General features: G+C 37.9%; 1 protein-coding gene across 7 annotated transcripts in view; it reads left to right on the plus strand.

Annotated features, from left to right (window-relative positions):
- FLT3 (fms related receptor tyrosine kinase 3) overlaps positions 1-27312 on the plus strand; it is a 73873-nt gene extending 46561 nt beyond the window's left edge. For 2 of the 7 annotated variants that reach the window (XM_020997233.2, XM_078147063.1), the window contains exons 10-24: positions 665-768; positions 1441-1549; positions 2947-3122; positions 6128-6234; positions 6333-6465; positions 6557-6661; positions 9368-9478; positions 11267-11414; positions 13814-13896; positions 15034-15161; positions 17707-17829; positions 22192-22303; positions 23316-23415; positions 24435-24540; positions 26709-27312. In XM_020997233.2, coding sequence (XP_020852892.1) covers positions 665-768; positions 1441-1549; positions 2947-3122; positions 6128-6234; positions 6333-6465; positions 6557-6661; positions 9368-9478; positions 11267-11414; positions 13814-13896; positions 15034-15161; positions 17707-17829; positions 22192-22303; positions 23316-23415; positions 24435-24540; positions 26709-26831 — 1768 coding nt within the window. In that variant the 3' untranslated portion in view covers positions 26832-27312. Of the gene's footprint in view, positions 1-661; positions 769-1440; positions 1550-2946; positions 3123-6127; positions 6235-6332; positions 6466-6556; positions 6662-9367; positions 9479-11266; positions 11415-13813; positions 13897-15033; positions 15162-17706; positions 17830-22191; positions 22304-23315; positions 23416-24434; positions 24541-26708 lie in introns of all 7 variants that reach the window. The other 5 variants (XM_020997231.2, XM_078147061.1, XM_078147062.1 and 2 more) reach the window with 4 other exon arrangements.
- The last annotated feature ends 304 nt before the right edge of the window (positions 27313-27616 follow it).

Below are 27616 nucleotides of genomic sequence, written 5' to 3' on the forward strand. Positions count from 1 at the left end.
GTCTTGGAGATTTAATTGGTTTGGAAAACTAAGTCTTGGACTTTTGATGCAGTTTTCTGGTAGGCTAACAACAAAAGCCATCACATAAGGAATCAGGAGCTCTTTCTAGCCCATATAGAGGCAAAGAAATTGCACTCACTTGAGTGACTGCTGTATGTTTACTGAATTTTCCGTTCTTGAATCCAAAGACAAATTTTCAAGTTCCTTCTTTCAAGGAGCTTACTTTCTGTTATCTTTGAAAGTAAGCAGTGTAGGGTAGGAGAAAGAGCATTACACCAAGGGTAAGGCCCCTTGGACTCATGGCTTTGACAACTCTTTATTGTGTGACCTTGAGAGAGGCATTTAATCCTTCTGGGCCTCAGTTTCAGTGGAAATTTCTGTGAAACAAAAAGTTAAAACTCACATAGATACAATCGGAGGTACTACTCACATTCTTCCTTATGCTATTTGTTTTTTCAAATATATAGCCTTTAAAGGACATGACTAGGTAAGCGTCATTTGTTAACTTCTGGATGGGCTGTGAGTGTCTCATTTCATTCTTATGTTGGTCCTGTAGCTCAAGACTGGCCTGAATTAGGCCTAGCCTACAAACAATAATCAGCAGTCATTTTTTCTCCAGCATTTCATATAATTATCTAACTCTGTAATTTTTTTTTTCTAGCAGCACATCAGAGTTTTGTGACCACAAGTACCGGCCAGGAGAATACACCTTCCATGCAGAAAATGGTGATGCTCAGTTCACAAAAACGTTTACACTCCATGTAAAAAGTAAGTTGAAAATGCAGAAAGTTTAAATACATTAAATTCTTTAATACTTCCATTCATGAACTGTAATTAGAAAAACAAACATAATGGTGAGAAGGTAATGCTAAAAACTATTTTAAAATATTAAGGTACTTTGAAATATATGTTAGTAGATTTTACTAAATTTCTCCCCCCATTTTATCATGTAAACACTGAAAAAATTCATTGCATGTGCTTTCTGAATATGGCAACTCATTACAATGGCACTAATATTAGAGTTTTGGTGTTGATTAAAGGTGAACCTATTTCAGTACTTCAGGCTTCATGTTGCTATTTATTTCCATTTCTTTGGCTATTGAAAAGAAAAGAATAATATGGCACGTACCTTTTGAATCTCATATAGCCCCTGAAACTGAAGAGGCTCAGAGAAAGCGAAACAAAGATTTGCACACTAGCTCCCTGCAGAGCAAGGCAGTGTAAAGGAGAAGGTTTATTATGACTCATTGGTAGGAGAGGGAGCCAGAGGAGGCCCAAGCTTTTCCAGGAGTGATGGCAGAAGATTCAAGCTGTCCTTCCCTTCCAGGGAAGGCAGCTATGCCTCCCAAGAGCCATCTGTATCCTTAGGTCAGTCTTTTAGACCACAACCTAGATGTACAATATTATATGGACTTTTTTCATGTTCATCGTCTTTTACAGGGGAACCTCAAGTAAAAATGGACATATCAACAAATCAGGCTTCTTGTTACTCTAATGGCTATCCTTCACCATCTTGGACCTGGAAGAAGTGTATAGACAAGTCTCCCAAGTAAATAAAGATATTTTCTCCTCTTATGATGGCAGAGCTGTTTGCAACTGCAATCCACATTGCAATAATCAATAATCGGCTGATCAAAAGCATTTATTAAGCATCTTCCACGTATGTAGCAGGTACAGGGCTAGATTCTGGGAATACAAAGGCAAGTTAAACAGGCCCAGCCTTTAGGGGAGTTACATTCTGTTGTCATCTTTGAAGGCAGGTAGTACAGGGATGTCCATCAATTGGGAAATGGTTAAACAAGTTGTAGTAGATGATTGTGATGGAATACTACTGTGCTGTCAGAAATGATGAACAGGTTGATTTTAGAAAAACATGGAAAGTCTTGCATGAAATAATGAAGAGTGAAATAAGCAGAACCAAGAGAACGTTGTATTTAGTAACAACAATATTGTTTAAAGAATGACTCTGAACAACTGAGTTATTCTAAATACTCTAAATACTCAAATCAGCTACAAAGGACCTATGAGGGAAGATTCTGTCCACCTCCAAAGAAAGAACTGATAAATAGAAGCATACATAGTATGGTTTTACACACACACACACACACACACACACACACACACACACACACACACATGTATCCGTATGTATACATACACACATATATGTACTTATGTGTCAAATGATAGCCTTCTTTAGTACAGGGTGGGGAAGGAGGGAAACAGTTTGGTACTTAAAATATAGCAAAAAAATTAAATTAAAAGATTTTTAAAGAAAGCAGGCAGTGTAGTGTAGTCAAATGACCACCGTACCGAGGGTAAAGCCCCTTGGACTCATGGCTTCTACTACTCTTTACTGGGTGAACTTGGGAGAGGCATTCAATCTTAATGGGCCTCAATTTCAATGGAAGTTTCTGTGAAGCAAAAAGTTAAAGCCTAGACACAATAAGAGCTACTATTCACATTCTTCCTTATGCTATTCTCTTGTAAAATTATTTAAAAATTTTAAATGTTTAAAGAATTGATACACTTAAGGAAGAATCAATCTACACTGCAGAAGCTATGACCTGTTAGTATTTTTCCCCCAAAGTTTTATTTGTTTGTGCCACTGGCCTTTCCCTGTAGCATCCCTCCCCCTACTTATCAGTAGAACCCTCCCTTATAAAGAACAAGAGCAACTGAGTGAAACTGACTGGCGCAGTACCTGATGGGATAGGCAACATTCCACACCTGTAGTCACCCTAAGAGGAGGGAAGCCTCTAGGATCACGATTGGTCATTGCACTGAATAGCAGGTCAGATGTCATGGCTTGATTTTTGTTGAGAGATACGGATGAATTCCAGGTAGCTCCCTCTGCAGAGATTCTGAATTAAAATCTAATGATGTGTTATTGTACCTGACACCCTGGCCATGGCCTGATTTTCCATGGGTGCCATTTCTTTTCAGTTGCACAGAAATCACAGGAGGGTTTTGGAATGAGAGAACTAGCAAGAAAGTGTTTGGACAGTGGACATCGAGGAGCACCCTAAATCTGAGCGAACAATTCAAAGGACTCCTAGTTGAATGCTGTGCCAACAATTCACTGGGCTCCTTCTGTGCCTCAAAGCTTTTCAACTCCTCAGGTACCATGCCATTCCTATTATGATGCAGAAGTTACAGGAACTCCCTACAGCTCAAGCTTGTCTCCACCTGTTGGTTCAGAGTTAAAGGGGCCTTACAAAGGGAAATAAGTTCAATGTATGAGGAGGTTTTGTGAGTCAAACACAAATTCCCAGTGACATCAAGTGCTTTAGAGTTCCTTGGAAGGGGCCTAAAATACTGTAAATAGAGGGACTCTCCTCATCTGGGAATTCTTTCTAAACCAACAAAATCCCAGGTCTAGTCTGTATGTCTAAATTTCATTTTATTCTAGTGTGTCATAACATTTTTGGATCCCTATTCTGCCATCCAATATACTGGCCACCCCTTTCAGCTTTCCGTTACCTGAAAATCTGATAAGTATGCCATCTCTGCCTTCAGGAATCAAAACAATACCTAGAAAAGGCCAGAATTTCAACAAAAATAACAGAAATTGAAAGATGACATTTTCCAGATCCAAAGTCAGCACTCTGGCAACCTTGTTAATTTTCCATTTTTGTTAATGTTCTTGCTTGCCTGCTGCTTCCTGATGTGTTTTAGATATGTTCCCCCCTCTCCCTCCCTGCATTTAACTTCAGCAAACATAGGGCTTATCAATTTGCAGTAATATTTAACATAACTGGGTTGCCCAAAACATAACTTCTTTTTTATTAATTTATTTTTAATTTTCAACAATCGTTTCCGTAAGTTTTGAGTTTTAAATTTTTTTCTCCCCCTTCCTCCCCAAGACGGTGTGCAATCATATACATTCCTATTAAACATATTTTCACATTAGTCATACCAAAACACAACTTCTGCATTTAACTTTGCATATCTCAGGTAGCCATATAATGAAACATCTTGCTAAAACTTCCCTGAATTACTTAGTCTATGTGCTTAAATATGTGACTTTTATGTACAGAAAAAAAAAATATATATATATATATATACACATACATACATACAGAGTTCTATTTCCATACATAAGATATGGCATCAATGAGAAAACAAGACAGGTTTCTGTCTTTTCCTTCATATCGCAGAATTGTATGGTTAGAAGGGACTTTAGCGATCACCTACTCCAACCCTGTAACCTATGTAAAGAATGTTTTCTACAGCATTCCTGATAGAGGTCATCCAGCCTACCTGAGTATTTTCATCTCTTGGATGAATCCCTCTTCCATTTTTAAACAGCCTTGATTGTGAGAAAGTTCTTTATTGCGTTGTGTGGAAATCTGCCACATTAAATCTTTCCCCCATCAACCCCAGTTTTGCCCTCTGAAATTAAAATTGAGTTGAGTCTGTCTTCCACAGCATAGCACCTCAAATAAGAACAGTGCTTGATTTGTTTTTCTGAATATAATTTATGTAGAGTGTTTGTGACTATTTGCAAGAGAATGCCTCACAGTCATAGGTAATCAGTAGAGAAGGGAATAAGCATTTGTGTAGTGCCTACTATGTGTCAGGCACTGTTCTAAGTGATTTACAAATGTTATCTTATTTGATCCTCACAACAGCCTTGCTAGGTGCTGTTATTATCCCCATTTTACAGTTGAGGAAATTGAGGGGGAGAAGAGGTTAAGTGGCTTGCCTAGGGTTATGTATCTAGACAGTGTCTGAGGCCTGACTTGAACTCAGGTCTTCCTAACTCCAGGCCCAACACTCCATTTATGGCATGACCAAGCTGCCTCTGATGTTTGTTGAATTTTGTTGCTTTGAAATATTTGCTTATGGGGGTGAGGAATTGATAATCATACTTATTAAAATAGTAGATGACATTTGAATGAGCACTATTATAATAGTAAAGAGAAATATTGATTCATAGATTCATGCAACATGGAATCTTACAGTTAGAAGATCACCAATCCTTAAAAGTACAAATTCCCTTTAGTATTATATCCCTAACTTTGTCCAGTTTATGCTTGAATCCCTCCAATGATGAGGAATTCACTACCTCATAAGGGAGCCCATTCCATATTCACCATCTCCTAATTCTTGGAAAGTTCTTTCTGGTATTGAGCTGAAATGTACCTCCCTATAACTATTATGCATTGGCCCTAGTTCCACCTGCTAAGCCATGTCTAATCCTTCTTTCACAGGACAGTCCTTCCAATATTTGAGGACAGCAATCATACCCAACCCCCAAGTATTATCTTCTTTAGGCTTAATATTCCCTATTCCTTCAAATTCATATCATAGTTTCATATTCCCCTCACCATTCTGATTGCTCTCTGGCATACTCTCTTGCCAACATCTCTCCTAAATTGCAGCCCAAAGAACTGAAGATAAATGATTCAGATATGGCTTCACCAGAGTATGATGAATGGCTTCTCACATCCCTCATTCTGAACATATCATTTCTTTAAGTAACGTAGCCTTGGATTTCATTTGTTTTTTTGGTTGGTATGTCACACTGTGGATTCATTTTGAACATGTAACACCCCACCCTCTCCCAGAACTTTTTCTATGTATCCTGCTGTTGAACCATGACTCTCCCACATCCTGTACTTAAACAAGTGTTTGTTTGTTGTGATCCAAATTCAGAACATTTTACATTTGCTCCCATTCTATCTCTTCTTGAAAGGTAGCATGGTATAGTAGCGTGAGAGGAGCCTCAAAACCAGCTGGAATGAGTTTCAAGTCCAGCCTCTGACACATGCCTATAATGTGACTTACATGAAGTCATTTAAACCCCTCAGGGCTCTAGGCAGAAGATAACAATTCAGGTGATGACCTTCACTGACAGAGGGAATTTCCTCATCTCATTTTCCACAAACCAGTGAAATCACAAATCCAGTCACTATGCCTAAATTTCATTTGATTAGATTTAGCCCCTCATTCTGTTATGTCACAACCTCTTTGGATCTGTTTTCTGCCATCCAAAGACAGGAGCTACCCCTCCCAGCTGTCTGTCATCTGAAAATCTAATAATTATGCTTTCATCCAAGTCACTGATTAAAGTATAGAACCAAAAAAAAAATCATTGCTTAGTAACCTTATTTTATTTCAGGATCTTTTCCTATCACCCAGGACAAGGTTTCCTTCTATATCACCATTGGATTTTGTCTTCCCTTCATTGCTGTTTTGCTCACACTCATTTTTCACAAGTACAGAAAGGTAAAAACGAAGAAGGTAAAAGCCAAAAAGCTTTTGTTTCCTAGTTTTTTGCAACATTCTGTGTCATTTTTAATGGGCTCCATTTTCTTTTTCTGAAGCAATATAGGTATGAAAGTCAACTACAAATGGTACAAGTGACGGGCTCATCAGATAATGAATACTTCTATGTTGATTTCAGAGAATTTGAGTATGACCTCAAATGGGAGTTTCCAAGAGAAAACCTAGAATTTGGTAAGAGATGTAGGCAGTAAATAAATTACACAGTGGAATTGCCCGCCTGACCTAAAACTAAAACAGATATATACCTATATTTTCCCTGCAGGACAGGTCCTAGGCTCAGGCGCCTTTGGAAAAGTGATGAATGCCACAGCTTATGGAATCAGTGAAACTGGTGTCTCAATCCAAGTTGCTGTCAAAATGCTGAAAGGTGCAGTAAAGCTGAGTGGCCTTATCAAAGAGACTTTCCATGTTCAGTTAGGTCCCTAAATTATTTAATGTGGTTGGGCCATGAAAAAGGGTTGGGTGCTAGGTGGCACAGTCCAACCTCAGGTACTTATTAGTTGTGTGACCCTAGTCAAGCTACTGAACCTCTGTTTCCCTTAGTTTCCCCAACTCTAAAATGGAGATGATAATAGTCTGTATAATCCAGGGTTGTTATGAAGATAAAATGAGATGATATTTGTAAGGCACTTTGCAAACCTCAAACAGTAATGCTACTAGCTGTTACAGATGAGGTAAAACAAAAAAAAAAAGGGATGTCAAATCTGGCTTCAGACACAACACTCACTAGCTGTGTGACTCTGGGCAAGTCACTTAACCTCAACTGCCTCACAAAAAAATTTTTTTTAAAAAATGGGGTGGATCTCATGGCACAATTTCCTTATCTGTAAAATGGGGACAATAATATGGGGACAACAGTACTCATTCTACTTATCTCAAAGGGATGGGAGGGTGGTGGTAAAAGTAAAATGCTTTGTGGCCCTTAAAGTATTATAGAAGTGTAAGCTACCTTTGTGATTTATTTGGTATTCATAAGAATCTGTTTGCCATGGAATTAGATGGGGGAGTACTTGCTGCAAGCAGATGCTGCCTCTTCTGGTACTGTCATAAGGGTCAGGTCTTTAAAAAGTCACAGTCTTGGGGCTCCAGAACTAGAAGGATGCATGTGCTAAATTTTTATTTTCTGATAGCTGAGGGAATTGGACAAGACAACTTCTAAAAGGCACTTTAAACTGGGCATCGTGGCCCATGCCTGTAGTGTCTACTACCACTCTGGTTGAGGCTGGTGGCGTTCTTGATCTGGGGAGTTCTGAGCTACAGTGGGCTAAGCCAGTTTGTTGTCTGTACCAAGTTGGGCACCAAAATTATAAGCCTTTGAGAACAGGGGGTGGGTGGGATCAAAAGCCTGACTAAGGAGGAGCAAACTGGCTCAGATTGGAAACAGAGCATGTGAAAACTCCTGGGCCAGTCAGTAGTGGGGTTGAGCCTGTGTGTGGCCTCTGTATTTTCAGCTTGGTGGTATAGGGAGAGCCAGTTTTAAAAAAAATGTCCTTTTTAGCTTTAAATATAAGATGGACTTAAATATAAGATTTAACTTCTCAGAACCTCAGTTTCCTCATTTGTAAAAGGATATTAATTCCTGTAAAAATGACCTGATGTGGGTTATTATGAAGCTCAAATAATATACATAAACAGCTTTGAAAACTTTAAAGTGATACTGACAATTCTGTCAGTAGTGATAGTAATATTTGCAATGTAGTAATGTTGCAAAGTTAGACGTAGGAAAGAAACACCAAGACATGATTCTGCCTAGAGAAGATTAGAAGAAGCTTTAATGCTAACACCTGCTTTCAAGAAGAGGTAACAGTGTCGTAGACACTAAGTAGAGCACTGAACTTGGCATCATGAGGCCAAAGTACAAATCCTGGCTGGGTCACTTAGTACCTCTGGGACCTTGGGCAAATCATCACCTCTCTGGGCCTCAGTTTCCATTTCTATAAAATGAGGGGGCTGGACTCAATGGCATCTGAGATCCCTTCTGGCTCTAGAGCTATGATCTTATGTTCACAAAAAGGGCTCCTGTGAGGATTAGAGGGGCATTAAGGTGGTACAGTGGATAGAGTGCTGGGCCTGAAGTCAGGAAGACTCAACTTCCTAAGTTCAAATCTGGCCTCAGACACTTCCTAGCTGTGTGATCCTGGACAAGTCACTTAACCCTCTGTGCGTCAGTTTGCTCATCTGTAAAATGAGCTGGAGAAGGAAATGGCAAACCGCTCCAGTATCTTTGCCAAGAAAAACCCAAATGGGATCATGAAGAGTACAACAAGACTTATACGGCTTAACAACAGCATCAATGAGGTTTAGAGCTAGGATGCTGGCCAGTCATTCTGGTTTGAGAGGTCCCAAGGAAGAAGATAGGTAGAGACCCTTTTTCCTTGGGAGGACAAAGTTTTGACACTCTTTTTAGTAAGAAGGGTGGAATTCAGCCAACTTTTTACACTCCACACATTATTTAAATGCGGTCCTACCTGGAGGCAAGGGGAAGGGCCAGTTCAACTATGTGACTAGGGGCCATTAAGTCTTCTGAACCTCATTGTAAACTAGGGGACTCATTTATCATAACCATTGCTATGCACTAAAATGAGATCTGTAGAAGGGAAAGTGCTTTTAAAAAATTGGCACTATCATACTATCTGTGGTCCTTAGGAATGTTTAATTGAAATGCATAGATCCGTATAAAATTCATTCCACTTGCTAGTTTTACTTGAGACATCTGAAGAAAGTTGGGATTGACATGTAAATCATAGCATCCTAGATCTGGAGCTGGAAGTGTGTCAGAGTCCATTAATTCTAAACCCCAAACCACAGTTCTAAAAGACAAGATCTAAAAGATCCACACAAGTCATGTGTGGATCTTAGCTTTGTTTTTGTTTTTTTTAAATTAACATCTACTGTTCTTGACCTGGCTTCAAGCAATTTGCCCCCTCCCCCTTTTCTCTTATAATTTTGCACTTAGATAAATAGTTTAAATCAAACTTTTCTTGAGCCAGAAAACAAAATCTAATTTTTAGTAGTTTTTTAGTCCTTAATATTGTTTTAGTTTAAAGTTTTCTGCATATTCTTCCATTGACAGAAAAATCTGACAGCTCAGAAAAAGATGCTCTCATGTCAGAGCTCAAGATGATGACTCACATTGGAAGCCATGAGAATATTGTGAACCTATTGGGTGCTTGTACACTGTCAGGTAATGACCATCCACTCCCACTCTGTTGGCCAGCAGCATTAAGGGACTGACTTGTGAAGGTCACATTGAATAAGATGAGAAAAAATAGATGGAGTGTGGGACTTTCAAACATTTTTTAGTACTTATCAGTTAAAGAGGGTCAAAGAGCTTTCTAAGATCTTCATTCAATCAATAAACTTTTATTAAGCACTTATTGTGTACCTGGCACTGTGCTAAGCACTGGGGATACAAAAAGAGGCAAAAGGCAAAAGTTTCAGACACTAGGCAATGTGTATTGTGGAATGAGATAACTAAGTAGATATCCATTTTATATGGACATCATCATACGACCTAAGGCACTTAAACCAAGCATGTAATATGAAATATGTCTAACTCTCCCAACCTCTATCTTTCTTAATCCACAGAAATAGGACTAGGCTTCAGGCTGACACAGATGAATGTGCTGATATCAAGAAGTGAAGCAGCTGGACAGAGGCCTTGGCCTGCAATCTTATGAAATGAGACCAAACGAGATAATATTTGTAAAGTACTTAGCACAGTGCCTGGAACATAATAGATAATATAATAAATGGTTGCTGCTTTCTCTACCACCCTCTTCATAGGAGGCGTAGCTAAAGTAGAACCTGAAAATCCCTTCAGTCAAGATTCTCTAGGGCTGAGGTGTCAAACTCACAGTCCTTGCAATCAGCAGAACTCCAAAGTTAGGCTTGAACCAGATGAAAACATAATTGGGAAATATTTAATGAAGTAAATAAAAATGCAATAAAACATAATGTTAATTTGTGGATTTCTAAGTCAATATGTGGCTCACAGAGATCTGTTTCTATTTGAGTTCAATCAGCACCACTATCTGAGCCTACACAGTCTGGTTCACTCCTGCTTGAGAATGTCCAATGTGCCCTTATCCTGGCCGATCTCAGTACTGCATATCCAAAGCATATAGAAGACATCTATTCTCTTTCCCTGGTACAGAAACCACAGAGAAGTGGGAGCCCCAAAAGAAAAACTTCTTTTAATCAACCAATAAACAATATTTAATAAGTTCCTATAGTGTGCCTAGCACATCCTCTGGCACAGTAATGAGAATCAGATTTACCAGTTATCAAGAAAGGCTGCAAAGATAACAATGGCTATAACGGAAAGAGAAAAGGCTATTCTCCTCAGAGGGAATCGGGCCAGACTATGGGAATCAGTAAAGTCTAAGAGCTAGGCAAGTTGTACTTTCCTGTGACAGAAGAGAAGTAAGCCCTTGCTCATCTTAATTCAAAGGCAGCATGGTAGATCCTAATCAGGGTGAATAATGAATCTCCCAAAGTGGTCACATTATTTGCATTTTCCTTGCATATTTCCACCAGGCCAGAACCAATTACCGCATTTTGCATAATTATAACTTTGAATAATGTGAATTCAAGTACATGGGACCACTCCTGGGGATTCTGTAATAGGTAGATACAAGGAAGACCTTGTAGTCACTTAAGCTCTCAGTACCCCCAGGAAAGTCTCTAAGACTTCAAGTTATAAAGTAGTTGTTGATCTGCACAAAAGGAATTTCCGTAACAGGAAGTCCCTATACTGATGAAATCAGTGATCTAGACCAAAAAATAATCTTTATTATTCTCACCTGTTGTTGTATGTTGTCCTATATACGTACTCTCTTGTATCTTATATGTTTATGTATTCGTGATTAAATCTATAACCATTTCAATTGAGATAACATATGTAAACCACTTTACAAATCTTAAAGCATTATATAAACATTAGCTATTATTACTGTTGTTGTTATTTCAGGACCAATTTATTTGATATTTGAATACTGTTGCCATGGGGATCTTCTAAATTACCTAAGAAGCAAAAGAGAAAAATTTCATAGGACTTGGACAGAAGTCTTCAAACAGCACAATTTCAGCTTTTATCCCACTTTCCATTCAAGTTCCAGGTAAAAGATAAGTGATAGTTTCAAAAATAACACAGTAGAAAATCATTAATACATTACAATGTAAAATAAATGCCAAAGAGCCATGTTCCCATCTTTGTATCTACTCAGGATAAAAGTCCAAAGATTGTGCTCAATGATGAGCTTCCTGAACAATTTTTGAAAAGTCATTTTCTTTGCTTCCTTTTTCTCATTTATAAAAAATTGGTACAATGATACTTTTCTTTCTGTTTAATGTGATATTTGTGACAGATTTTTCTAGTACCTAAATTATGTCCCTAGAAGCATTCTGGCCTTCCAGCAGTGCATTAAGTCATGTCTTCTAAGTATTACTTAGGTTGTGGTCAGAAAGTATTGATTTGAATTCCCAAGTGCCCAACATAGTCTTTCAGAGTAACTTAGGTATTGAGTTTGTTATAATAATTGGTATTCCACGCACAGATTGGACTTTTTAAAAAAGATCCATTTATTGTCAAATGATGATAGGGAAGAGAAGCTTAGTTGTATCTCTACAAGTTTACACAGACAACATGTTGTATACATCTTATCAAGGATGAAGACCATATGAGAATGGCTAATCCTCCATATTCTCAGATCAAGCTGGGAGTAGGGGAGAGAGCCCATGTTTTGGCATGAACAAAAGCTCTGCTGAGTGATTCTGGGAGACGTTTTCCAAAATATATGGAAAATACAATCTTGTTATTTAAATATTTTCTAGTGCTGAAGTTATTGCAATATATTGGGATGGAGAGCCAGCCTTGGAGCCAGGATGCCCTAGGTTTAAGGCCTGCTTTTAACACATACTGGCTGTATGATCCTTAACCAACCACTTAATTTCTCAGTCCCACATACCCCACCCCAACCCCAGTTCACTCTCTAACATTATAAGTTTTGAGAGCCAGTTCCATCCTGTGTTCTTAGAGGGAATTTCCTCACTGTGAACTTCCCCAAAGGAATGAAATCAATCACAGTTCTGGTCCCCCCCACAAAAGCACCATTCTGAGGTCCCCACTCAGTTCTAAGCTTTTATTAATCCTTTATTAAGCTTCTATTGATATGATCATATGCATCCCAGTGGAAGAGTTGTTTTTTATTTAAGTACAGAGATTTTTTATTCTTTTTTTAGTTCCAAATTCTCTCTTCTTTCCTTCCTTCCCTGCAATGAAAGGGCAAGGAAAACAAAACCTATTACAAATATGTATAGGTGTGCAAAAAAAAAAAATCCTCGTTGTCATGTTGCAAAAAAAAAAAAAGAAGAAAAGAAAAAGAAAGAGACAAAAAAATATTCCATCTATACTCTGAGTCCAAAAACTCTCCTGAGTCATTTGGAATTGTGGTGGTTCATTGTGTTGATCCAAATTAACTAAATCTTTCAGGGTTAATTATCTTTACAAAACTGCTGATACTGTGTAGATTGTTCTCCTGGTTCTGCTCACTTCTATTTTGATCAGTTCATACAAGTCTTCCCAGGTTTTAATAAGGAATTGTTTCTTATTATTATATTGTGATGACAATACTCCCCTTCCCATTACATTTCTGAGGTCCCTTTCAGTTCCAAGAGCCCTTATTAATCCTTTATTATATACAATTATATTACATACATGATACATACAATGGAGGAGCTAGCTGGTGAAGTGGCTAGACTGCCAGTCCTGAAGTGGAAAGATTCATCTTCCTGAATGCAAATCTGGTCTCAGACACTCACTAGCTGTGTTACCCTGGGCAAGTCACTTAACCCTTGTTTGCCTCAATCTCCTTATCTGTAAAATGAGCTGGAGAAGGAAATGGCAAGTCACTCCAGTATCTTTGCCAAGAAAACCCCAAGTGGGGTCAGGAAGAGTTGGACACGACTGAACAACAACAACAACAAAATACATACAATACAATAATCACTCATTGAATACTACTGTGTTAACCTTTGTGAGAGTTACAACTTTTCCCAAAGGCATCAAAATTATAAAAAGGGATCCATTTGAGCTTTGGATATTAAGTCATTCCCTAGTGGAAAAGTGTGACATCTATATGCACAGGATAATTCTGATTGCTGCTTATTATATTCTTGGGAAAGTGTCATTAACTCTTAATATGAAATGAAAAAAAAATCAACCTGCTGGTTCTCTTCCACTTCTCCTATGGATTTTTTATAGAAGACCAGCCTTTCAAGAGCTCAAAAGTGGTTCTGGCTACGAGCAGAATTTCTTTTGGGTGGGCAAGGAACAGCTAAGTCAAGAGTCATCTAAATGTTTTTAATCATATAAAGAGGGTAAGCAGGTAGCTTGTTTTTCATTTCAAAGGTCAGGTATACTTTGGGTCATATTATTTGACAAATTGTAACATTTAGATAACATTGATTCAAAAAGAGAATTTAAATAATGGAGTGTGTTTTGTTTTTTATTTAATAGAATGCCCAGTTTAGGAGGATTTCACATAAGCCAAGATTTAGATCTGACCTTTGGATTCAATCGGAATTCATTTTATTCTGAAGGTAAAGTATTACTAGATGACCCATGAGGTCCAGTGCAGTGCTGAGAGTCCATTATTGAACCTATTTTCTTTTAATAAATAGAAATTGAAAAAAGGAAATAGGTCCAAGAACTACAAGTTGGCCAACCTCACGATACATGTGGAAATGGTATTGCATGTCTGGAGAGGCAGCATGAAATAATGGAAAGGAAATGAAGCTGAAATCAGAAAAATTGGATTCTAGGTCTGGTTCCACCCATAGTGTGGTTTTGGACTAGTTTCTTAATATCTCTGAGCCTCAGTTTTTTCATCTGTAAAATGGGGGAAATACCTCACAGTATCATTGTAGAGATTGAATGAGACAATGTTATAGAGCAATTTTAAAAATTGTGCTACAAATGTGAGATACTCTTTTTATCATCCTCTTGTGTTATAATGGCTGGCTTCACACAAAGCCTTATAACAGCCATCTATTGTATAGTTGAAGTAGAAAAGTTTATATATATGAAGATTGTGTCAAACCTGCCCTGTAAATTTCATAGATTGTTTTATTCACCTGTAGTCATAGATGAGTGAGGAAGAGTTTCAGAGAAGAAACTCTACCTTTTAAGTGAGTTAATTAGTTGAATTTGGACAGTTTCCAGGAGGCAGATCAGTGTAAGGCATGTCAGAAGAGCTGGGTGCAAATCCTGCCCAAGGTACTTATTATAGCTGTGGGACCCTGGAAATGTCAGTTGGCTTCTCAGAACCTTAGTTTCCCTGTATATCAAATGGAAATAATCATCCTTGCTTTATCTACCTCATAGGGTAGTTGTGAGGGAAACACTTTGCAAATCATGAAAGTATCACATAAGTGTGAACTATCATTGTTATGCCATTGAAATAGTTTGTTCTAACTAATATAGATTTGCCAGATTCCTTTAATGACCCTCCAATGTAATGTGACTATTAGTATAAATTTTTAAAATCATATTGAACTTCCAAAAGGAAGAGTAAAAGGCAAAACAGTAGGGAAAGACAACAGACCCACTTGAAGTTGCCTCCCAGCCCAAGCTGAAGACCACCCAACTACTGTGCCTTTGGTAAGCTGCCAAATGTCCTCTGGCAGGTAACTTTCTTGGTGTTTTCTATAAAAGTGAAGTCTATTTGTATTTTACAGAAGAAATTGAATATGAAAACCAAAAAAGACTAGTTGAAGAAGAGGACTTCAATGTGCTTACATTTGAGGATCTTCTCTGTTTTTCTTATCAAGTTGCCAAAGGAATGGAATTTCTTGAAATGAAGTCGGTATGTACCTCCTGAAAGAGAAACTTGCAAAGGAAAGATGATAACATGCAGATTCACATTAATGCTTTTTTCTTGAGTTTTAATTTGGAAACCTTCTGATCTCTCTTTCCCCATTCCCCCCCAAAACAAAACAAAACAAAATCTGCCTTAATTCTATGCTTTGTCTTGGCAGTAGAAATGAGAGTCCTTTAGAAGGCCAGTAGCTGCTAGAGTTGAATCAAGGTACCCAAAACATGAAGTTCAGCAATATGTCCAAAACTATCTCAGAAGCTCTAGAAGGTCCTAGTCTCATTCATTCATTCAATAAGTATTTATTAGGATTTTGAGGGATCAGCAGGGTCAGAATACCTGCATCCTGATTCCCCTCCGCCTCTCTCCAATTGGAATTAAATGACTCGGCCAGGGTCACACAGCTAGTAAGTATCTGGTTTGAACTCAGGTCCTCCTGACTCCAGGGCCAGTGTTCTATCCACTGCACCCCCTAGCTGTCTCAATTTTGTATCTTCTTGATCTTTATCTATAACTCCTTTTAGTAATGTCTTCAGCCATCAACATTTTTCTTATGATCTAATATTTTATTTCCCCCCTAATTACATATAAAAACAATTTTTAACATTTCTAAAAAATTTCTGAGTTCTAAACTGTCTCTCTCTCTCTCCTCCCTTCCCTCCCCCTTCTTTGAAATGGCAAATAATTCATCAACATATTTATTATGCTCAAAATATGACTTAAATCACTCTTCTCACCATCTTTCCTTTCATTGTCTTCCTTTCTCTCCTCTTTTATTCTACCCCTTCCCTTCCCTCCCCTCTCCCACTCCACTCTTCCTTTTTCTCTCCCTTCCCCTCCCCTTCTATTCTCCATTTTTCCTTCCCCTTCCTTCCCCTTCCCTCCCCTCTCCCCTTGTTCCCTTTTCCTCTCCTTATATTGCTTGGACAGCATATCTAGTATTTAAATTATTTAAGCTGAAAAATAAAAGTGTGCCTTAATCTCTACTTATTTTCCCTTCACATCTTGGAAATGGACTTTTTTCATTTTTGCTTTTCCCTGACTCCAAAACATCACATCATTAATTTAGAGTGGGAAGGGTCCTTAGAGGCTCTCTAGTCCAACCCCCTTGTTTTACAGATGAGGAAACTGAGAGCTATAGAGCTTAAATGACTTGCCCCAGGTCACACAGGTAATAAATGAATGGGAAAGCCAGGATTCAAACCCAGTGGCCTGATGCCTGCACCTGCTGTCCAAACTCCCTCCTTATCTCAGTCTATTCTGTCACTTCATTCTTCATCTTCCTGTCCATCAGCATATCTACAATGCTATCAGGAGGATGTCTCTAGAGACTGCTTGGCCCAGCGCCATGCCTTAGTCAGTGGACATGGAAATCATTCAGGCTTGATAGTTTGTCTATCCTGTATTCACATCTTCACTTGGTAAGATCCTAAAGAAGCTGATTTGATAACAGAACTTATTCCTCTGATTGCAGCACTACATATTTGTCTAAAGTAGATCCAAGACTTTTGTAGTGATGGAGGCATCATGAGAACTTGGGTTCAAATCCTGCCTATGACACTACCTATCTATGTCACGTCATCTCACTGGGCCTCAGTTTCTCCATATATAAATTGAGCTAGATAGCTTTGAAGATCCTTTCCAGGGCTAGATCTATGATCTTGTTATCCTAATGGACTGAGTCTTGAACTTGGCATCAAGAAGACTTGGGTTCAAATGCAATCATGCCTCTAACTCTTAAGAGTGGTGTGACCATAGATAAATCACCTAACTGGTCTAAGCCTCAGTGTCCTCACCTGTAAAATGAAGATAGTTATACCTGTAGTGCCTACTTCACAGGGTTGTTATGAAGTTCAAATGAGTAAAAGTGTTTTGCAGGCTTTAAAGCATTACATCAATGTCAGGTGTTATTGTTACTTTCTTAGACATCTTCGTCCCTCTGCTCTCATGCTGTTTATTCTATCCTAACTTTTGCCAGAATCTATTTTCCTAATTTTTTTTTTGCCAGATCACTTTGATTATGTTTTCTCTTTAGTGTGCTGGTATCCCTACCCATTTCCCTTGAGCATTCAATTCCAAAATCATGTTCTCCCATGATATATCTCAGTCTTTCCTGGAGCCTTCATATTTCTGCTTCTTTCTCTGCTCTATCCTTTGCTGCCTCTGGTATTGCCACTTCTCAGGTACCTCCTTAGAATGAAAGGTTAATAGATCTTCTAAGGCTCCATCGACTATATCACATGCCCCCCATTGGTCATGTGGCCAATCTGAAAACAGTGGGACTCCCTTTCCTCTCATGGCTCAAGAAGGCCTCTGTGGAAGACCCATGTTTACTGTAAATGAGAATGGAAAAATGGGCCATATATGTTTCCCCTATTCATCTGTTATACTTTATGCTGAATTTGCCCTGGGATAATAATCATATGCAGAATTGGAAAATTAATGAGTTGTGCAATATCACCATATTCAATACTAATCTTGAACCTGAAAGAGAAGAAAGCTTGTTCTCATAGTAAATAATATTTATTCTTTCTAGTGTGTTCACAGAGACCTTGCAGCCAGGAATGTACTTGTGACTCATGGGAAAGTGGTGAAGATATGTGACTTTGGATTGGCCAGAGACATAATGAATGACTCCAACTATGTTGTCAGGGGCAATGTGAGGCTGATGTTTTTATCCATTTTTATTTTTGTCATTGTTCAATTTTATTCAATTAAACAAAAATTTATTAGGTGCTTGCTAAGTATATGATATTGAGGAGATAGGAAGAAAAATGACAGTTCCTGTCCTTGAGATGCTTACCGCCTAGTAAATGAATATGTTTTATTACATCTACTTTTGGTTGACAGGATAATAAATCTCACTACTTAAAAATGAGCTCCTCTCCCCTCCCCCCCAGTAACATCTAAATATATGTCTAATAACAGCTTTGATTTCTGTGCCAAGAAATCTTTTTAGCTTTGAAAAAGAATCATTCTACAATTACACAAATGAAAAAGCACCAAAACAATTCCTATCTCACTGGCTAGCCAGAAATAAGCTGATTCTAACCGAATTCTAATCTAAAATTACACATTTTAAAGTCTCTATTCCAACAATTCAGTGGCATTTCTTTGAAAAATCACATTCACTGGTACATAAGTCAGTTCCTTTAGTTGTAAAATGAAGAGACATAATTAACATCCATAATCTTACAAACAGTGGGTATTGCTATCGATGAATGAATGAAAAAGTACTGACTAAGCGATTACTATGTGCCAGACACTGTGCTGATGATTATCATCAAGCCTCTTTTTCTATTTTTCACAAAAATGTAATGAATCATAAAGTTGTTCTAATTTTTCTGATGGAAATGAAAGAAACTAGAAAATTCCAGAGGCTTGAATTTCCAAACCCATATTCAATCAGTTGCTAAGTCTTGTTGATTCTACCTCTGTAGTGTCTTTTGTGTCTGACTCCTCTCCTCTCACATGACCGCTACCCAGATTCAGACCTTCATCACCTCTTATCTGGACTATGACAATAGTCTTCTAACTGGTCACCCTGCTTCTTCTCTCTCCTCTTTCAAATCCGTCCTCCACACAGAGGCCAAAACAGTCTTTGAAAAGGCAGGCCTGGCAATGTCACTTCCCTGCACACAAATCTTCTGTGGCTCCCTATTGCTCCAAGGATAATATGTAAACTCTTCACTTTCAATTATCTGTCTCCAAGCTACTTTTCCAGTTTCGTGTTCTATCACTCACCTTTAGTCATTCTGCATTCCAGCAAAACTTGTCTGCTAACTTTTTCTTGGGAGGTAGCTAGGTGGTTCAGTGGATAGAGTGCTGAGCCTAGAGTCAGGAACACCTGAGTTCTAATCTGGCCTCAGGCACTTAGCTGTGTATCTTGGGCAAATCACTTAATCTCTGTTTGCCTTAATCCACTGGAATAAGAGAATGGCAAACCACTCTATTTTCTTCTCCATGGACAGTATTGACAATATTGGGGTCATGAAGAGTCAGACACAACTGAACAGCAAGAAAACTCTTTCTTGAACTCAGCATTTGGCTTTCTCTGCACAGGCCATTTTCCTCAGTCTTCCCCAAGCACCCAGTTCTTAGAATTTTCCCTTCCCAAATCACTTTGCATTGCTTATCTGTTCCCTAGCTCCTTGAGGGCAGGGATTATTTCGCTTTTGTCTTTGGAACTCCAATACCTGGCACGGTCCCTAGCACATTGTAGGCACTTAAATGAATTAGATGCTTATTATTATTATTATTATTATTATTAAATGAATTTAATAAAATTCAGCAGGATCTTTGTGACAAATAGGAAATTGTAATGAATATTACATATTATGTGGCTGCCACTCCTCAATCTTTCTTTTCACTGAGGGAATAGAGGACTCATCATATGAGAACTCCATGCCTGTTAATGCCTTCAAAAAGATCTAGTTATAGGGATGATTCTTCTTCTTCATCATCTTCACTGGTCTTACATAGCTCCCTGGCCCCACTATGGATAAAATCAGTACAATTACATTGATAGGCCAAATACAATTCAATCATTCTGACCCCACCAACTGAAAAATTGTCATTAAAGTGAATAAATATCTACCCACAAAAAACAAATCACTCTTCTGGGTTTAATCAAGCAATTAGAATAACCCAATCAGAAAATCAGCTTGCCTATCATTCAAAACTGAGTTCATTTCACAAGTTTTGAGCATATTTAATAAGTCATATAAGCCATATCCAGAGAAGCTACTCCAGTGGAAGGAGCATTTCTCTGATCCTTCTGCCTAAAAGGAGAGATTTTTTTAAAAAAATAGTCTTATTTAGATCTAAGATCCTGTGGCTTCCTCCTTAACAGATATCTTCCTCATCTGGTTACCATACTTTACTCTCTTAATATGGCTCAAAAGTCCTTTTTCATCATAGATGAGATGAATAAAGCCACAGAAGCCCACATGCCGTCAGTTCTGGAAATTATGACCCATACCATCCTCCCCACAGTCTTGCACATGATAGCATTTCCAGGATGATCAGTCTTCCTAGCACTTCAGTGGCAAACTATTCCACACAGTCAATAATACTCACTTACCCCTGATCAATTGATTGGCCAAAGAGGAATGTCCAATTTATGGACATCATTTCAATGTCCAGTTCTTTGCCACCACAAAAAGAACTTAAGCATGCATGTTTTAAATCTAATTTTACACATGTGTATGTATATATATATATATATGTATATATGTGTGTGTATATATATATATATATATATATATACATGTGTATATATATGTGTGTGTGTGTATGTATATATATATACACATATGTGTGTGTGTGTGTGTGTGTGTGTGTGTGTGTTAAAACCATACTATACCTAGTTTTATTTATCAGTTCTTTCTTTGGAGGTGGATAGCATCTTCCTTCACAGGTCTTCTGTAGTTTATCTGAGTATTTATAATACTCAGAAAAACTTACTCTTTCTACTGCCAGACCAGCCAGATTTTATGCACATTTGTGCTTCTAGATTTATTTGAAAACAAATGTGTTTTTCAAGAATACTGATCTTACTGTTAATTTAACAGGGAGAAAGTGAATTTTCTGGATTGTAACCCTAAATTCTGGATTGTAAATATGCATTTTTTCCTCTTAATAGTATTTTATTTTTTCCAATTATATGTAAAGGTAGTTTTCAACATTCACTTTTGAGTTCCATTTTGAGTTCCAAATTTTCCCCCTCCCTCCCTTCTCTTTCCCCCAAGATGGCATGCAATCTAATATGGGTTACACATGAACAATCATATTAAACATGTTTCCACATTAGTTATGCTGTGAAAGAAGAATCAGAACAAAAGGGAAAAAACACAAGAAAGAAACCCCCTGCCCCCACCAAAAAAAAAGAAAGTAGTATGCTTCTATCTGCATTCAGACTCCATAGTTCTTTCTCTGGATGTAGATAGCATTTTCCATCTTGAGTCTTTTGGAATTGTCTTAGATCATTAAGAATGTATTTTTAGGGGGAACTTTTTTTCCCAATTACATGTAAAAATAATTTTTTAACGTTTGTCTTTTTAAAATTTGAGTTCAAAATTCTCTCTGTCCCTCCCTCCCTTCCCTAGTCCTTGAGATGGCAAGCAATTTTATATAGATTATACATGTGCAGTCATACAAAGCATATTTCCATATTAGCCATGTTGTAAAAAAAAAAAAACACAGACCAAAAAAAAAACCCAAGAAAAATAAAACAAAAAAATATATACATACTTCAATCTGCAAACTCTATCACTTCTTTCTCTGGAGATGGATAGCATTTTTTCATCATAAGTCTTTCAGAATTGTCTTGGATCATTGTATTGCTGAGAATAGCTAAGTCATTTACAACTGATCATTGTACAATATTGCTTTTACTATGTAAAATGTTCTCCTGATTCTGCTCACTTCACTTTGCATCAGTTTATGTAAGTCTTTTGAGGTTTTTCTGAAAGCACCCTTCTCATCATTTCTTATAGCACAATAGTATTCTATCACAATTACATGCCACAGCTTGTTCAGCCATTTGCCAATTTATGGACATCCTTTCAATGTCCAGTTCTTTGCCACCAAAAAAGAGCTTAGAATGCGTGTTTTAAATGTAATTTTATTTATTTTTACATACACACATATATATTATACATATGTATATATATAGATAAGTTAAGACCATACTATGCATAGTTCTATTTATCAGTTCTTTCTATGGAGGTGGATAGCATCTTCCTTCGTAGGTCCTCTGTAGTTTATTTGAGTATTTATAGTACTCAGAAAAACTTACTTTTTCATGGTTATTCTTCAAACAATATTGCTGTTCCTGTATACAATGTTCTCTTGGTTCTACTCATTTCACTCCATTATTTTAAAGCATGCATTTTTTTTAAAAGTGACATTATTAAAACTAATGTGAATTCATTAAAACAATCTTGATAAATAGAAAAAAAATTAAAATCGGTGGAAATTGGAAAAGTCACCTTTTGATGTCCTCTTTGGTCTTATACAGGCTCGGTTACCTGTGAAATGGATGGCTCCTGAAAGTTTATTTGAAGGCATATACACAATTAAGAGTGATGTCTGGTCCTTTGGAATATTGCTCTGGGAAATATTTTCTCTTGGTATGTTTTAATCCATGCAAAAAAAAAAATGTTCCAGGCCCTGTTCAAAGTACTGGCTACCCAAAGATTAAAATAAAAACAGCTTTTGAGAGGTACTGTGGAAAAAAATTATGCTTCTGTAATCAAAAGACCAGAGTTCAGAATCTGACTCTGCCACTTACTACCTTGGGTGTGACCTTAGGCAATGTTCTCTCTTGGCCTCAGTTTCCTCATCTGTAAAATGAGGAGGTTGACTATGGGTGACTCTATCGGTGGTATCACATTCACATAGAAAAGATCACTGTAGACTGCAGGTTGACTTAGAGAACCATAAATCAACATTATCTAGGTTATATTGTGGAGTAACTAGGTGGTACAGTGGATAGAATTTTCAGCCTATAATCAAGAAGACTCATATTTCTGAGTTCAAATCTGGCCTCAGACACTGACTAGCTGTGTGACCCTAGACAAGTTACTTAACCCTGTTTGCCCCAGTTTTCTCACTGGTAAAATGACCTGGAGAAGAAAATGGCAAAACCACTCCAGTATTTTTGCTGAGAAACCCTAAATGGAGTCACAAAGAGTCAGATGTGACCAAAATGAACAAACAACAAAATGTTGTACTGTATTTTTATTTATTTTGCTAAATGTTTCCCAATTACATTTTATTCTGGTTGGGTCCCAAAGGGTGAATTTGATACCTCTGTGGTGACTTCTGAGGTCCCTGGCTCTGGAGTCAGAGAACCTGGGTTCACAATCCCATATCTGATTCTTACCACCTGTGTGACCTTAGACAAGTCACTTAACCTGCATGTAAAGTCAAAATAGCCCCTGATGTTCCTTCCTGTTCTAGATCCTATGATCCCTTGATGGAAGGCTTGTCTCCCTGAATTCCAGCTGTAGATTTTTTTGTCTCTTGTATCCCTCCCCCTTAAGGAGCCCATTCCAATAAAGAACCTAAAACCAGGGGTTTGTTTGATGCTAATTATGCACTACTTGGATACTGATTTTATTTCCCTGATGTTTTTCTCAGGTGTGAATCCTTACCCTGGCGTTCCAGTTGACAATAATTTCTACAAGCTCATTCAAAGTGGATTTAAAATGGATCAGCCATTTTATGCTACAGAAGAAATGTAAATGGAAGCATAAATTAAGATTTAAAGCACATTGGATGCCATTTTAAACAAGCATTAGTTTCCCCCCAGAGACCCAGGGAAAGTTAAATGCTAAGGAAGTACAACAGATAAAAAATGGTTTCTCGTGAAAAAGAAAAACCTGCCTTTGTATTTGGGTTTCTTAGAAAACGACTTCTGCATAGCATATAATCTTGTGCTAGGTAGTACAGTGATTAGAGCACAGGGCCTGGACTCAGGAAGACCTGAGTTCAAATCCAACCTCAGACACTTCCTAGCTGTGTGACCCTGGGCAAGTCACTTAAGCCTGTTTGCTTCAGTTTCCCCATCAGCAAAATGAGCTGGAGAAGGAAATGGCAAATCTCTCCAGTATCTTGTCAAGAAAACCCCAAATGGAGTCATGAAGAGTCAGACATAACTGAAACAACCCAAGAACAACATATAATCTTTATTTTTCTGTGAGGTCCTGGGTGTAAGGGAAGGAAAACTGGATGTAGATTTAGAGGACCTGAGTTCAAATCCCATGGTTGCTGCTTAGTATCTGTGGGACTATGGATGAATCATTTGACTTCTCTGGGCCTGTTTATTCCCCTATAAAATTAGGGGGTTGGGCTAGAGGGCTTCCCTTTTCTAGATCTATGATCCCTCTCTTGTAGGCGGACCCTCTCTCTTGATCTCTTTTACCCTCACCCTGCAGGACCCAAATGACTTGATGGTACTGGACAAATTCAATTATAATTGGGCTCACTTCCTTAGGGGTGATCAAACTCAAAGCCAATCAATATTCAAGACCTCTGCACCTGCACCAGGCAATTTATCTCTCCTTTAAATTGATCTCCATCCTTTCCCCAAGTCTCTTTTTGTTTTCCCTGATACAATTGTAAGTGTTCACAGCAGAATTTAGCCTGCAATAGCTCTCTACATAGCCAAAATGACACTTAGTGAGATGGAAATTAACGATTTGGCTTCATACTGACTTACTCATCTTGGTCCTTCTTTTTATTCCATTGTTCCTGCAGCTACTTTATAATGCAATCCTGCTGGTCTTTTGACTCCAGGAAAAGGCCATCCTTCCCACATCTGACTTCTTTTCTGGGGTGTCAACTGGCAAACGCAGAAGTTGCGGTATGTAGTGCAAAGGGAATGCTGTCCAACTGGAGAGTTCTGTTCTTTTTTGTTTTGGGTGGGAAGGGGAGGAAATTCACTGTCACCAGGGACATCTTTAAACAGAAATGACCAATTCTCTTCATCTCTAAGATTTTTCAGTGTTTCTGAGAGTACATGATAGCTAGTCATGAATACTTCTATGAAAACAGCAGTTTTTCCTGAAGACTTAGCTGATAATTTCAGAAGTTAATAGTTAGTAGGGAGTCATAGTTACGTCAAACGAACTAAAATTCAGTTCCTATTGGCTGGAAAATCAGCTACTTTTTAGCTGATTTTTTTTAGTCCTTTATTCCAATAGAGAGGCCTCATGGTGTGATAAATAGAAAGATGACTTTGGAGCCAGGAAGACCTGAGTCTGTGTCATACATATGATACTTACTGGTTGTGTGACCCTTGGCAAGTTACTCTAGCTATACATTGAGGAGAAGATACCAACATACATTTGAGGAAGGGGTTTCCTTATCCAGGATTTCCATGTATAATGAACCACAGTTCCAGATAGGGATAGATCCTAATTCCTATCCTTATCCCTTTATTCTAATATAGTTAGACTAAACTGTTATGTCAAAAGTTAGGTCCTTAAGATTTGGAGCCAATGATGTCTCTGTTGTCCCTTCAAATCAAATGCTGTCTAGCAGCTTCTGCATGCTCGAAATCAAGTTTCTGTTTGGATTTCTGTCTTCTTTTCACCAAATTGTAGTTGAAGAATAGCTTTTTTCCCTGTGTTGCCACACTTTGGCACATATTGAAACTAAGGATCATTTCAGTAATTTAGATCAAAAAGATCGAAGAAATAGAGCAGTTTTTAAAACGTAGGAGTCCCTTGGTCTCTTTTTTTTTTTACCTACTTCAGCATGAAATTGTTAAAGAACTAGCAATCCAAGTAGTCATAGACATGTAATCTGAGAGGAAGAACACTGGATCTGCCCCAGGCAAAGACTATATTAAGAACTATAGCATATGTTTAACTGTGCCAGAGGTAATAAAGCTGAGAATGACTGGGAAGATTTCATGTCCACCTCCATGCTTTAGTCCCATGTTCTTCTTTCCTTCCAGATATTTGTAAGATGCTTAGTATAGTGCCTGACATATACCTGGTACTTAATAAATGCTTATTCCCTCTCCCCCTTCCTCACCTCAATGCCTTGAAACTTAGGTCCCCACTTCAGTGCCACTTCTCCCTAGTTGTTAATACTTTCCCTTTTACCTCAAATTGTGTATTTTGCATTTTCTTCTTTGTGGATATGTCCCATTTTCCCCACCACCTGCTTCCTCCTCAGCAAAATGTAAGTTCCATGAAATAAAGGACTGTCTCATTTTCCTGTTTCTATCCCTGGAACTTAGCATGGTGCCTGGCCTATAAAACTCAATTAAGTTGAACAGTAGGGCAAGTTTTTTTCCACTTTAAAGAAGGAACAATGGAGATTCAGGGATTTTCCCAAGACTACCCAGAAACTTAAAAGTAGAGCCAGAATAATGTCTGGGTACCATAGAAAATTTTCAGAAAAGTCTTCTCTTTTCAATCTCTTCTGTTAATTGTGAAATAAACAAATCACCAATGGAGACAAGCCACCTCCATTTGTTGCCATCCCCACCTTCTGGCACCGCAAAGGTTTACTGTTATGTAACCTTGGTAGAACCAAGTTTGGAATAAAGTATTGAACCCTGACTCAGTTCCTTCATGAATAGAGTGAGGACTAAAATTGCTTGCCGTGTAATATGACATGCTATGCATTTTAAGAGAGGCCACAAGACATAGTACATAGAGGGCCAGCCTTAGAATCAAGAACATCTGGGTTCTAGTCCTGACTCTAACACATACTAACTTTATGTTCTGGGAGCACATAGCTTGACCTTTCAATGTCCCAGCCAACTCTCAAAGACTGTAATCACAAATGCCCATCTGCCTTAGTAAAAGAAGGAGGGAGTTTCCACAATCTGGAAGTTCCCCATCCCAGCAGATGAAGTCACAGGTCTGGACAAAAACAAAACAGAAGTGACTGATATGTTTCAAGACCTTTGGATGAAAAGCAAGCAATGTGGAGTCTTATCCAGTAAAAGCTGCACTCACCCTCTATTCACGTGTTAGTCCAAGTCATAATGTTCTTCCTCTTTCTCGTATTTAGATGTATCAAAATATTGAAGATGGAATCTCTAAACCTATGTCCAGTTACCAAAATAAGTCATCTGGCAGCAGTCAGATCAGTCCTGGCCAACCTCCTCCTCAGACCCAGGATAAAGATTGCTAGAAAAACAACTCAGTCTTCTTGACTTCACTCTCAAATCTTTATGCAAGCTGCACGTTGCCAAAAGAAGGCTGTTGAAATCACTGAAGTGAGATGAATCATCTGCTGCCACCATGTTGGGATGTTCTCTAGATATTCAAACAGGGTTTGTTCTTATTTTAAAGGGAAATTTTGTTTTAAAAAAAAGACAAAAAGGAGAAAATAAAGTCAAGGAAAACTGACTGATTATAACCTGGCCTGTATAAATCCTTGCAACCAAAGGCCTTCCCATGATGCCTATGTGGAAATTACATACTTGAATTATCCTGTGTTTTTGTAAATATCTAAAAACATTTTATTAAGTGCTTAATATGACTTTTTTAACACAACTTTAAAAATCACATGTACTTTAAGGTTCTCTTTTTTTAGGTATGCTGTGAATGTACTTTTACTGGACAGAAATAAACTTTCTACTTTAAAAATGTTTGTTATTAAATATTTCCAAGTGACAGATTTAGAGTTTCTAATTTTCATCTAATTTGAACATTTCTATTGACTTGTATTTAGTGAGCTCCCTTCCAAGCTGATCTCCTATTAAAGCTCCACAGGGCAGAGTGATACATTTTCCTCCCACTACACACACACTCACACACTCTCTCTCTCTCTCTCTCTCTCTCTCTCTCTCTCTCTCTCTCTCTCTCTCTCTCTCTCTCTCTTACTGGTATCATTATGGCTCAAAAGTTTATAGTCATCCCTCACTCCTTTTTTTCTTTTCTCCACACATTCTCTAAGTCCTGTCATTTTTTTCT

The sequence above is a fragment of the Phascolarctos cinereus genome, unplaced genomic scaffold, assembly GCF_003287225.1.
Source record: "Phascolarctos cinereus isolate Bilbo 61053 unplaced genomic scaffold, phaCin_HiC Scaffold_726;HRSCAF=1367, whole genome shotgun sequence".
Lineage (NCBI taxonomy): Eukaryota > Metazoa > Chordata > Mammalia > Diprotodontia > Phascolarctidae > Phascolarctos > Phascolarctos cinereus.